The sequence below is a fragment of the Hemicordylus capensis genome, chromosome 13 (genome assembly GCF_027244095.1).
Source record: "Hemicordylus capensis ecotype Gifberg chromosome 13, rHemCap1.1.pri, whole genome shotgun sequence".
In the NCBI taxonomy this organism is placed as follows: Eukaryota; Metazoa; Chordata; class Lepidosauria; order Squamata; family Cordylidae; genus Hemicordylus; species Hemicordylus capensis.
The window spans coordinates 21,461,685-21,475,660 of record NC_069669.1 but is presented as its reverse complement, the minus strand read 5'-3'; the positions used below and the strand labels follow the sequence as shown (position 1 = coordinate 21,475,660).

At 48.0% G+C, this 13,976-nt stretch overlaps 1 protein-coding gene across 1 annotated transcript; it reads right to left on the bottom strand.

The window, feature by feature from the left end:
• Positions 1-236: 236 nt before the first annotated feature.
• Positions 237-12,351, bottom strand: LOC128336609 (parvalbumin beta 3-like). The gene is made up of 7 exons (XM_053276519.1): positions 12,326-12,351; positions 9,691-9,711; positions 7,845-7,885; positions 6,436-6,498; positions 3,642-3,714; positions 1,878-1,987; positions 237-363 (listed from the first exon to the last, which is right to left on the bottom strand). Exons 1-7 carry the CDS (start codon positions 12,349-12,351, stop codon positions 314-316), a joined length of 384 nt encoding a protein of 127 aa, XP_053132494.1. The 3' UTR covers positions 237-313.
• Between the last annotated feature and the right edge of the window lie 1,625 nt (positions 12,352-13,976).

The window sequence follows — 13,976 nt, the reverse complement described above, 5'->3', positions numbered from 1 at the left end:
TCTGCATGCAAATCAGATGGAACTTACCATGGAACGTACGACCAAATCCCCTGAGGGGAATATCTTAGGGTGCTCACATGTGGTCTCCCATCCAAATGTAAACCAAGGTAGATGCTGCTGAGCAAAGGGGACAATCCATGCTCACCACCGCAAGATGAGCTCTCCTTTCAGGCTCTGGCCCAGTGTTGGGCCCTGCTACAGGGTCTAGTGATGGCTCTGCTTCCTCCAGGCCTGGTCATAACAGGCATTTGTTAATGGCTCTGATGTGGCCGCCATCTTCCTCTGGGCCCCAAGAGAAGCTGGGCATTGGTGTTTAGGTGGTGGAGGCAGGAATTTGCCACAAAAGCAGGCTGCCCCCATCCCCTGTTTGAAAGAGGACTGTTTTGAGCCACCCAGAGAACAATTTGTTATGGTGTGGCTAGCAAATCAAGTTGTTGTTCTTGTTGTTCATAATTCCAGGGGTACTGGAATCAGGCGTGTTACTGCTTTTTAAATGACTGTAGCCAATTTTCAAGTTTATATACCCACTGGAAAGAGAACATCTACTATAAGGCCATATTTTTACAAAACCCTTAAATAGTATATAGTGTCTGAAACATGCAAAATATGCGGATGACAGAATCAGAAAACATGGCCAAAAATCCTGATTCCGTTACCAACCTATTTTTACTAGATAAGCAGTATATAAATAACATTGTTGGTGTTACTGTGTACTTCTTTATTGGCTTTGTAAGTGGCTTTGTGTAATATTTTTGGGCAGAAAGGCAGGGAAGAAAAACCATTACTGACCTCAATAGGTAAAACTAAAATGTTAAAAGCTTGACAAAGCCAGCATACTTTTGATTATCAAATATTTATATATCATTTTAAAAAGAAAGAAAGAACGGAAGAATAGAAGTTACAAGACTAAAGAATGAGCCCTCTCCCCAGATATGCCTTCTGGGAGCAGGAGGCGTGCCCAGCACTATTCAAGCCATTGTGAGCAAAGGATCATAGAGTGTGAAGTGCAGAGTGGCACATTAAGAGATGGCAGCCTCTGTGGACTCAGCACTCTATTACAAACATGACCACCGGCTGCCAGAAACCCCGAGAAATGCTCACACACAATCAAATCCAGGGGCGTAACTATACTACGGCATAGGGAGACATTTGTCCAGGGGCCCAGTGCCTGACTTTCCCCAGAGGAAAGTCACATGACAGACTCCCCCAGCCAAGCACCCGACCGGGCTTCCTTCAGTTGCATTCATCCTCCGGGATTGGTGTGAGTGTTAAGACCTGGAGCTACCAGAACAGTACCATTAAATGACTTGCATCGTCGACAATTTACAAAACCTTTAAAAAATAATTTCAGATGATGTTCTATTGTGGCACATAGGGGTGTGTGTGTGTGTAATTTTTTTCTATGCTCCTTGTTACCACTATTCAGCCTCATTTGAGATTTCTTTACTTCATGAGCTGAGCTTCAGTGAGCGGCGGGTGGGGGGGTGCATTTTAAAATCATGTCTCTGGGCCCACACCAACCTTGCTACGCCCCTGATCAAATCTGTGAGGAAGGGGAGCTCAGATTCCTATCCTACATCAGTTAAGGACTAGGTAGAGGATCTGAGTTGCCTTAGTTTTTAGGATCTAGGCTTGGGGAATCCCTGTGGGTTCTCACGACCATGAATCCCTGACTATACTGCCTCCTACCCACTTTTTTAGGGTCATGTGTATGAGCCTAATAATTTCTATCCACTTTCTCCACACCAGGCATCCTGTTAGCAGCCTCAGTTGTGTCCTCTTTTCAACCCTTTCTCTAAACTAGGAAGTCCAAAACACAGCTGCCTCTCTTAGTAATGAAGGGACTTTTGCCAGACATTATATCAAAGCTTCCTTACCATCGAAATCAATTTTGCCATCTCCATTAGTGTCGCCTTTTTTCAAGAAGGCCTCAGTCTCCTCATCAGTCAGATCTCTGGCACCTGAGTTGAGAGCCTTCAGGAATGTCCTGTTAATAGGAATAGAAACGATCAGAAGGCAGGCCAAGAGGCTAGTCTATTAGGAACATAGGAAGGTGCTTTAAACCAAGTCAGGCCGTTGGTTCCTCTAGCTCAGTATTGTCTCTACACAAAATTGGCAGTGGCTTCTCCAAGGTTTCAGGCAGGAGTCTTCCCCAGCCCTACCTGGAGAAGCCAGGAATTGAACCTGGGACCTTCTGGATTTAAGCACACAGGTGCTCTTCCCAGAGCGGCCCGATTCCCTTAATGGGAATATTTCCCAGTGCTCAGACATGTAGTCTCCCTTTCAAATTCAATCCAGGGTAGACCCTGCTTAGCAAAGGGGACAATTCATGCTTGCTTCCACAAGGCCAGTTCTCCTCAAAATGCCACCCCAGTTGCCTCCCCCTTCCCAATCCTGCCAGCTGAAACATCCCTGTGATTCCAAGTCTTCTTCAGGCTGCTATCTAGTGATGTGCCCGAACCACAGTTCAAGCTGCGATTTGGGCACTTTAAAGGAAGTTCGGAAGGGGACTTTAAGGAGAAGCAGAGCAGGTGTTTCCCGGGGGTGTTTGCGAGGCTTAATTATTATTTTTAAATTCAACTTACACCACCTCCAGGGAGTTGCGGAAGGCGGCAGGGTGAGGGGTCCGTGGTGGTTCCCCCTCCCCCGGCAGGCCTTAATAATCACTGCTGTGGCTGGTTTTATAGTCCTTTTTGGCCCTTTCGGTCCTCAGTAGCACAGCGCATGCACAAATGGCCTCTGTGAGGCCTGGTCAGGGTCTCACAGAGGCCATTTTGCATGCACTATAGGACTATAGAACCGGCCACAGCGGTGATTAATAAGGCCTGTGGGGGGAGGGGGAACCTCCGCTGACCTCCCTGACACCTTTTTTTAAAAAAAGGCTCTTGAAACCCACCCACCCCCAGGACTGAGCAGAACTGGGGGGAGGGGTTGGAGGGGGTGCCGGGCCGAACTGGCCCAGTTGCTTTCGAGGCTGGGCCGGCCTGAGACCAAACTGGGCCAGCAGGTTCCCTGCACACCTCTAAGCCAGATTACTGGTTCATTTAGCTCAGTGTTTTCTGCAGGGTTTTGGGTGGGAGGCTCTCCCAGCGCTACCTGGAGATGCCGGAGACTGAACCTGGACCTTCTGCCTGCAAAGCAGAGGCTCTCCTTCTGATCCATGGCTCCATCCCCTGCTTGTGTGGAGGTTGAACAGTGTTCTAGTGCAAGGTTGGAAGCATCCCTTGCATGAGTGGGTTCCTACACATTGAACAGAGAGTCCAGTTTTAAAGTGGTGATTCTCTGATGTTTAGCAACGGGAGAGCAACTGCACCTCTCCAACCCCAGTGCAGCATCCCTTCAGCATTGGCTGTTGCTAGTTTCTCTTGTGTTTCTTTATAGATTGTGAGCCCTTTGGGCACAGGGTTGTATTTAACTTATTTATGTATCTTTCTATGTAAGATGCTTAGAAAATGGTGTTGAAAAGCACTATATAAATATTGATAGTCATAGTTGGAAGACTCTTCCCTTGACAAGAAGGGCAACTTTGGACATGATCCATCCAGCCCAAGGGCAGGAAAGAGGACCATGCTTATTTTTCATCGGGCAACCGGTTTGTGGGTGTGGCCTCCTCCCCACCGCCTCCAGCCTCCTTTACTCACTTCAATTCATTTCGACCAATGAACCCATCCTTGTCCTTGTCAAAAAAGGTCTTGCAGTTGAAGGTATCCTTAACTTGAAGCAGGGAAAGAAAAACAAAGGAAAGAAGGAGAAAAGGAAAGTAAGACAAAAAGTTAGGGAACGCGCTTCACTGAGACTGTTCTAGTAGTTGGAAAAATGAGACTCTCTTTCCCAAGAAAGAGAACTTGAAGGCCTCCCAAAAGGACATGCTCAACATGAGTGGAGTTTTAGATGTCCTGGCGCAATTGCAGCAGTGTCCTCGGGGGCAGAGCCCTCACTGAGTAGTATTGCTGTCAACCGCCTAGAGAGTCTTGGGTAGTGGGAGGTATACAAAAATATTAAAGGAATAAATAATAAATAAATAGACGGGTTCAAAGAACATGAGCCACTGAGCTCCTGGGGGGCATCTGGCTTTGGCTGGTGCTGGCAAGAGGGCTGAACACGAGCCCAGCCCACTCTTCCCTAGCTCCGTGCCTGAGTATACTACAAGTTGTAACTTGGGGCTGGTTCTCATGACCAAAATCAGGATCGAAAGAACACCCAGCCAGGCTGCATGCCCCATGCACACATTACCCCAGATAGTGGTATGTGGTTAGAGATTGAGGGAGGAGCATGGGGAAGGGGTTGTGTGCTATCCCGAATTGGGGTAGGACTGTGCTAGGCAGCCCTGCACTGTCTCAAGGGCGGAGGAGAAGCGCAACCCTTGGCATCCTTCCCAGACAGGTCAAGCATCGCTCTCCTCCTTCCTCGGTTTTTGGAGACACGCAACTGTTCCTTGGGAGCCTGGCTGGATGCCCTTGCCACCCTGAGGCTGGTCATGAGAACCAGCCCTCAAATTCACTCCATGGGGCTGTTCATGTGGCCCGAAACAGGGTGGGAGGAGGGCCCAGCCAGGGTAGGAGAGCTGCTCGTGCTCCCAGTGTGCAAACATCAAAGGAGGAGGAGGGGAGCATGATCGTGTGGGAGCCAGGAGCTGGGTTGCCCTGGCATGGATCAGACTCACAGCCTACGATCTGCTGACGAATGCTGGTCCCTGCCACACAGAACCTTGCAGCGCTATATGTGATGGCAGGCATAGAGTCCAAAAGCAGCCAGGATCTGTAGAATTGGCTCGGACGTCCCGGACACTTGCTTAGCAATGGAAGGATGAGGGAGGCATGAATGTCTCTATAGCACTGCTGAAGGGAGGGCATAGCAGCGAGCCAGAGGGATGGCCCTCCAGTGCTTTGGACCCTCCTGTTGAGCGAGGTATGCCGCTGGAAAGGCAGAGTATCTAAGCCCATCACTGATCTGAAACTTTGGGACCCTGCTGAGATTGGTTTGGCGCTCAATGTCTACCATGCGCTGCTTGATGGTGGCTTTTGCCTGGTCATAACCCATACTAAACAGGGGCAAGGGGGAAAGACCCAAGGTGGCTATTTGTGTCTCAATTATCAATTGTCCAACTAGATTGATAATCATCACGTAGGGTTAGGGGGGCAAGACCAACTGGGCTTGCAAAAGGATAGTCTGAGCCAGTGGCAGAGGATAGCCATCCACACCCTAGCCTCCACCTTGAACCTCCCAGGGGGCACATACACAAATAGGAACATAGGAAGCTGCCTTCTACTGGGCCAGCTAGCGCAGACTATTGGGCCAAACTAGCAGTGACCTCTCCAAGGTTACAGGCAGGAATCTCTCAAGCCTAGTTGGAAATGCCTGTGAGGGAACTTGGAACCTTCTGCAGGCAAGCATGCAGATGCTCTTCCCAGAGCAGCCCCATCCCCTAAGGGGGTCATCTTGCAGTGCAGATTTGAATCACCCCTTCAAATGCAAAGCAGAGTGGACCCTGCTTAGCAAAGTGGGAGTAATCTCCCAAAGTGGGAGTGATCTCCCCTTCAAATGCAAACCAGAGTGGACTGTGCTTAGCAAAGGGGACAGTTTATGCTGGCTACCACAAGAACAGCTTTCTTCCCGGTCCCACAGAGCATGTGGTGTGAACTCAGGATTTCCCACCAAACTCAGATTCATGCCGTGGTTGAATGTCCACATTGAAAACCTGACTCCAAATATAGGATTAATTATCTCAGCTAAATGTTGGGTTGTTGCGGTGCCAAATGAAGATCTTTTTAAAAAAAAAATCCTGATTTTTTCATGACGCTCTTGGCAGGAACCTGAGCGCTGTCAGGATCCCTGGTTTTCATTGACGGGACATTAAAGTCATTGGGCAAACCAGCTGATAATTTTAAGAATTATAATTGTGGTGCTTTATAGCTAGGTGGAGTTTTTCTAGCTGTGTTGTTTTGATCACTTTTAAAATGTTGGAAGTGCAGATTTTCTTCATTTTGTTTTAACAACCCCCAAGCAGACTTAGGCCTCCTTCGCTTCAGCAAGGTGGCTGCAAGCTCAGACCAACGAAGAGACATTTCGAACTCTATTGTAGGGAAGAATCTGCCGCTCAATCCCTCTCTCTTTAATATATGCATTATACTTAAAATAAATGTATATGACCATTTCCGATGCACTAACGCTGTACAATCAGGAATAGGACTATAGAATGAAGGAGGATGAAGAAAGCCACAAAGGCCACATCTACTCAAATAGAAGACGACTTTGAATTTTAAGATTACAGGCTAACCCTGTATTTGCCCAAGAGGAACCGGACTCTGAATTTAAGACAACCACTTGATTTCTAACTTCAAAGAACTTGGAGGCGGAATATAAACACACACACAAACAAACATTCCCCTTGCAGGATGGGGAGGTACACAGAAGTCTCTTAAAGACAGGACTTACCTTCACAGCTTTTCAGGCCAGCCGCGATATCTGCCTCGGACAGGGTCCCTGCAATAGCCATACCTGCAAGAGGTATAGGGAGGAGGGAGACATCATTAGTGGAGATGAAAGACGGACAGGCAAGTGATGAGCGAATGGCATTCTCAAGCAGGGGCCACAAAGCCCGGGAGATCCTAGGGTATGTGTGGTGGTCACTGCCTGAGCTGACAAGTGGATCTTGGCCATTCTGTGACCACCAGATGGGGCCGTATCTTGTCCTTGGATCTTTAATTAGTTATAAGGAGGCGCGTGAGCAATTGCAGGGCCTGCCCAGAGTCAACGAGAGTCAGATTAAGGCTGATAAGACTCACTGCCTGTTATCTGCTGATGAACGCTGATTGCAGCCGCACAGTACCTGCTGATGCTGTATGTGATGGCAGGCTTAGAGTCAGAGAGTAGCAAGGAACTGTAGAATTGGCTCAGACGACCTGGATACTTGCTTCCATCTGCCTCCTCAAATGCACTTGGCGTCTTCTGTGCCCCCTTCCCTATATCTCTGTCCTGGTGCCACCACCACTGCCCAAGTATGAAATAAGTTCCGCTCCAAATTCATTGTCTTAATTGGTTCATGGATAAAGCCCATTGGCTGCTTGCAGCTTCCCCGACACCAATGGGAGTTAAAGACATGTTGGAGGCGAGCTGGAGATCTGCCCAGCCAAAAGTATGTCAGCATTTGAGAAGGAACTCCCTGTACTTCTCCTGGCCCAAAGTCAGCCCATTCTGTAGCTGCGAGCTTGCACTCAGCTGCTGAACACGGCCTCTCTGATTCTGGAGGGACATGGGGAGACCTTTTGCTATGATCCAGGACTCTGGTGCTGAAACCCGAAGGCAGTGAAGGCTCGTTGCCCTGACTGCAGATATTCTCAAACCGAAAGCTGAAGTTGATCAATGGAGATCAAGTTAATAAAGTTTTTAATGTAGGGTTCAGCTCTACCTTCCCACAGGTGACCACGTGACTGGAGAAAGCAGGCCTCGTTGTCCTGGCCTCCAAGAATCCCACAATGAACTGCATTGATTCAACATTTGGCATTTTATATGTGTAGTCCCATGATGATTCGTTGGTGTAATTCCATTTTACAGAAGCATTTTACACTCCTCTTGGGAAATCAAATTAATCAAATTAATTATCAAATTAACACATTGCTGGGTGGCTATGGGGTAGCTCACCAAGTTGGCAGGTCAGTCCCAATAGGTTCTTAACAGGTAGCATTCCTTGGCAACTGGCTTGGCTGGGTGGGTCTTGTCCTGTGCCATTGCACAGAGGACAGCCTGCGAGGCTAGGCTTGACCAGGCAAATTGCAGCACCACGGAGAGCTCCGAGGGATAAGTTGCTCTAACAGCAGTCAGAAGCAGATGGAGCTGTTAGGTACCTCTGAGCTCAGATGGCTGCTCCTGGGCTTTGCCGCCACGTCTGCAGAGTGGAAGCCTTAAGGGGGCGGATTTCTGGCCTGGAGTCTGGCAACCCTCCTCCACCCATCCAATGCTCCTTAGCCTGTTGCCAGCTCTGGCATGTAGATACTGGGGAGTGCAAAGGTGTGGGAGGGGTTGTTCTCCAAGGTTTCAGGCCAGAGTCTCCAACAGCCCTACCTGGGGTGGCTAAGAATTCAACCAGGGACATTCTGCATGCAAAGCAGATGCTCTACCACTGAATGTAAGACCACATCCCCTGAGGGGAATATCTTAGGGTGCTCACATGTGGTCTCCCATCCAAATGTAAACCAAGGTAGATCCTGCTGAGCAGAGGGGGCAATCCGTGATCACCACCACAAGACGAGCTCTCCTTTTTTCAGGCTCCGGCCCTGTGTCAGGCCCTGCTACATGGTCTAGTGATGGCTCTGCTTCCTCCAGGCCTCGGTCATAACAGGCATTTGTTAATGGCTCTGATGTGGTCACCATCTTCCTCTGGGCCCCAAGAGAAGCTGGGCATTGGTGTTTAGGTGGTGGAGGCAGGAATTTGCCACAAAAGCAGGCTGCCCCCACCCCCTGTTTTAAAGAGGATTGTTCTGAGCCGCCCAGAGAACAATTTGTTATGGTGTGGCTTCCCAGAAGTGCCCCATCCCTTAAGGGGAATATTTTCCAGTGCTCAGATATGTAGTCTCCCATTCAATTTCAAACCAAGGTAGACCCTGCTTAGCAAAGGGGACAATTCATGCTTGCTTCCACAAGGCCAGTTCTCCTCAAAATGCAAAACCAGTTGCCTCCCCCTTCCCAATCCTGCCAGCTGAAACATCCCTGTGATTCCAAGTCTTCTTCAGGCTGCTGTCTAGTGATGTGCCTGAACCACAGTTCAAGATGCGATTTGGGCACTTTAAAGGAAGTTCGGAAGGGGACTTTAAGGAGAAGAAGAGCAGGTGCTTACGGGGGGGGTGTTGTGAGGCTTTATTTTTTCCAAAAAAATCCCCCTTAAACCCTCTCTGGGAGGTTGCTGAAGAAAGCAAGGGGAGGGGTCCACAGTGGTTCCCCCTCCCCCCGCAGGCCTTAATAATCACCGCTGTGGCCAGTTTTATAGTCCTTTTTGGCCCTTTTGGGCCTCCGTAGCACCACGCATGCACAAATGGCCTCTGTGAGGCTTGGTCATGGTCTCACAGAGGCCATTTGTGCATGCACGGTGGCGGCCAAAAAGAACTATATAACCGGTCACGGCGGTGATTAATAAGGCCTGTAGGGGCCGGGGTAACCTCCACTGACCTCCCCGCGGCTATTTTTTTTTAAGGCTTGCGACCCCCCACCTGGGACTGAGACAAACTGGGGGCATTCAAGAGGGTGCCGGATCGAACTAGCCCAGTTGCATTCAAGGCTGGTCTGGCATAGAACTGAACTGGGTAGGCCAAGTCAGTCTTGGCCGTTGTGTGACCACCAGATGGGGCCGTATCTTGTCCTGGTATCTTTAATTAAATAGCAGCAGCAGAAGCAAAAGGAAAGATTACAGTTCAGGGCAAGGGAACCTCCCTTCAGAACCAGTGAGCACAATTCCTTCCTCAAAAAAGATCCTGTTTTTTTTCCATCCAGAGGGCTTTTCTTCCCGCCCTCCCCTCCACCAGAATGGCCAAGGAGTGGATCCTTTTTTGCTCTTCTCTCAGAGTCCATTTTCCAGTTTGTGCAAAACTCAGAATTCTGTAGCTTGACAATCTTGATAGTTCCCCAAGCAGTGGACTATTTAAGGCTTAATGGATACTGATGGCTGCAAAAATCTGTAGGCTGGAAGTCTAAACTCACCTTATGACTGTTTTTCCAAAGCTGGGAGGAGAAATGAGCCGTAAGATCTAAGGACAGAAACTCGGTCTTATATAGGTTTTTGCTAAGACCTCCCAGGCCTTTTGCACAAGTTCTACAGCCACGTCATTGCTGAAATGCCCCAGGGGATAAGATACTGTGGCTGTCAAGACCTGTTAGCAAATCAAATTAACATTTATATCTCAAAGGAATGTACATTGGGTCTTAGACAATATAACAAGTTTGAGAGGCACACAAAAAGAACCCCCCAACCCTGGTGGCACCCAATTGGACAGGAAAGTTGTAAACTGAAAGTTGAAAAATACTTTTGAACATGTTGATTTTATCCAGTTTCCCATTCAAGGAGACACCTGAGAGTTTGCCATTTAATTGGGGAGGATTGTCTCTGTAACGTTAATGCTGCAAGCCAAACCACTCGATCCAATGGGGCTACTTGGAGAGTAAAGCTGTGCTGGGTAGATTGGTTGGCAAAACTGACTGTAGGGCTGATGGCAGAGACACCTTCACCCCACTGTGTCTCAGTCATATTTTAAGATGACACCCCCCTCCCGTGTACTTATTTTAATAGACATCGAAACCAGGCTGCTAACCAACAACCCTAAGCAACAAACAGGGCCAGCTCTAGGGGTGCAAAATGACCCCTGATAACTGAGCAAAGAGACACCTTTTCAAGTGGCGATTCTCTTAGACTGAGCAGGGGGAGAGCAACTGGCCCTTTCCAACCCCAGCACAGCATCCCTCCAGTGGCTCTTGCTGGTGTCTCCTTCATGTTTCTTTTTAGATTGTGATCCCTTTGGGCACAGGGGACCATGTCTATGTACTATTTATTTTTATATGTAGACCATTCTGAGAACTTTGGTTGAAGAGAGGTATATAAACATCAGTAGTAGTAGTAGAAGTAGTAGTAATAGTAGTAGTAGCAGCAGCAGCAGCAGTAGTAGGGGTGTGTGCCATGTGCACCAGAACAGGGTCCTGTGCTTTCAGGGGGCACTGCAGAGTGATGGCAAATGGGGCAAAACTTACAATTCTTGTACATTTCATGGGGTTAGGGCTAGGGAACAGAGGAAGTTGGCATATACTACTGAGTCAGACCATGGGCCCATCTAGCTCAGTATTGTCCACACCAGTGTTTCTAATAAAAACCACACAACCCAAAACCAATTCTGGAGCTCTTCGGAGTTCATTTCCAGGCAGCCCTTACACTGATTATGTGGGCCAGCCCTTAGAATGCTTTCCTTCATTATCATCACATTTATAAAAAGCATTAAAGGGAGGTTCTCCATGGGCTCATGTCTGATTATGCTTGGGATGGGAGCATCTGTGTGAAAGGCACCATTCTTTTTCTTTTAAAGTTTGCATCCCCCTCCTCAAATGCACTTGGTGTCTTCTGTACCCCCTTCCCTATATCTCAGTCCTGGTGCCACCCACCACCGCCCAAACATGAAACAAGTTCCGCTCCAAATTCATTGTCTTAATTGGTTCGTGGATAAAGCCCATTGGCTGCTTGCAGCTTCCCCAACACCAATGGGAGTTAAAGACATGTTGGAGGTGAGCTGGAATTCTGCCCAGCCAAAAGTATGTCAGCATTTGAGAAGGAACTCCCTGTACTTCTCCTGGCCCCAAGTCAGCCCATTCTGTAGCTGCGAGCTTGCACTCAGCCACTGAACACGGCCTCTCTGACTCTGGAGGGACATAGGGAGACCTTTTGCTATGATTCAGGACTCTGGTGCTGAAACCGGAAAGCAGTGAAGGCTCCTAGCCCTGACTGCAGATACTCTCCAACCAAAAGCTGAAGTTGATCAATGGAGATCAAGTTAATAAAGTTTTTAAGGTAGGGTGCAGCTCTACCTTCCGCCAGGTGACCACGTGACCAGCGCTAGCAAGAGCAGGCCTCATTGTCCCGGCCTCCGAGAATCCCACAATGCACTGCGTGCCGAGGCACTCTAGGCACTCATCTCTGTGTCAGCAACAGCTACTCGTTTCCCCTATATAGAACAATAAACATGGACATTCAATTGTACATGTGAAGAATTGTCATAATATATATTCCCGCGATATAGGCTGAGACCTGAAGGCATCACATGGTGGACATTGTACTCAATGTTATACACCGAGCATCTACCACAAGTGAATCGACCCACTAAATCGAACCACCCAATGGTCTCGGGTTGGCTCATGGGAGGCTCTCTCATTACATATTAACAAATCTTTCAAGTTTTTACTCCGTTTGTAAGCAAACATGGGGAGATATACACCTGGAAATATCTTTAATAAGTACCAATATTCCTTAATGATGTCTTCTATGCATCGAGAATGGGAATTGTTTGTGATTGGAATAATCATTCCATCTACAGTCCTCCGATCAGTATTTTTCTTCAAAAGGGAATCCCTATCCCACATCTGTCCCCTGGGGGAATCCATTGCACTGTGGCGTATGGTCTACTGTGGGATTCTTGGAGTATACCCATTCTCCCGACCTATGTTTACCCGTGCTTCCAGGAACAGCATGGATAAACAGTGTGGCAGTGCTGGTCAAGTGGGTGCGCAGCTTGTGCTCCACAGTGGCTCGGAGCGGTCATCTGGGGGAAGGTGGGTTGAACCCTGCCTTCCTCCTCACCTGCCTGACTGCTCGTGGGCCGTCATGTAAATAGCCCCATTGTAGTTGTTATTAGAGTGGTGATGTATATGGAAAGCTACTGAGAAAGACTTGTGGTGTCAATGTGTCTGGCATTTGAAATATTTATTCTCATGAAGATTTTTATTTGATTCCATTTGGCACCCCACTTGGGAAAGACATTTATTTAATCGGAGTACTGGATTTGGTGATAACTGGTGCAGTTACGATTCAACATTTGGTATTTAATATATGTAGTCCCATGAAGATTCTTTGGTGTGATTGCATTTTACAGAAGCATTTTACATTTTATATCTTGGGAAGCATATTTGTTTCATCTGAGAACTGAATTCTATCAACACATTCTTGCGTGGCTAAAGGATAGCTCACCAGGTTGGCAGGTCAGTCCCAATGGGCTCTTAACAGGTAGCCTTCCTTGGCAACTGGCTTGGCTGGCTGGGTCTGGTCTTGTGCCATTCCACAGAGGAGAACCTGCAAGGTTAGGCTTGACCAGGCAAATTGCAGCACCATGGAGAGCTCCGAGGGATAAGTTGCTCCAACAAACGTCAGAAGCAGATGGAGCTCTTAAGTAGAGTGGAAGCCTTAAAGGGGCCAATTTCTGGTCTGGAGTCTGGCAACCCTACTCCACCCATCCAATCCTCCTTAGCCTGTTGCCAGCTCTGGCATGTAGATACCGGGGAGTGCAAAGGTGTGGGAGGGGTTGCTCTCCAAGGTTTCAGGCCAGAGTCTCCAACAGCCTTACCTGGGGATGCTAAGAACTCAACTAGGGACATTCTGCATGCAAAGCAGACGCTCTACCACTGAATGTATGACCACATCCCCTGAGGGGAATATCTTACAGTGCTTACATGTGGTCTCCCATCCAAATGTAAACCAAGGTAGATCCTGCTGAGCAGAGGGGGCAATCCGTGCTCACCACCACAAGACCAGGTCTCCTTCTTTCATGCTGTGGCCCAGTGTCGGGCCCTGCTACAGGGTCTAGTGCTGGCTCTGCTTCCTCCAGGCCTGGGTCATAACAGGCATTTGTTAATGGGGCTGATGTGGCCACCATCTTCCTTTGGGCACCAAGAGAAGCTGGGAATTAGTGTTTAAGTGGTGGAGGCAGGAATTTACCAGAAAGGCAGGCTGCCCCCACCCCATGTTTGAAAGAGGACTGTATTGAGCCGCCCAGAGAACAATTTGTTATGGTGTGGCTAGCAAATCAAGTTGTTGTTGTTGTTAATAATTCCAGGGGTAATGGAATCAGGAATGTTAACACTTTTTCAATGACTGTAGCCAATTTTCAAGTCTATATACCCAATGGAAAGAGAACATCTACTATAAGGCCATATTTTTACAAAAACCTTAAATAGTAGAAGGAGTCTGAAACATGCAAAATATGCAGATAACAGAATCAGAAACCATGGCCAAAAATCCGGATTCTGTCACCAACATATTTTTAGTTGAAAAGCAGTATATAAATAAAGTTGTTGGTGTTACTGTGTACGTCTTTACTGGCTTTGTGTAATATTTTTTTGGCAGAAAGGCAGGGATGAAAAACCATTACTGGCTTTAATATGAGCCCCTGGTGGCGCAGTGGTAAAACTGCTGCCCTGTAACCAAAAGGTTACAAGTTCAATCCTGACCAGGGGCT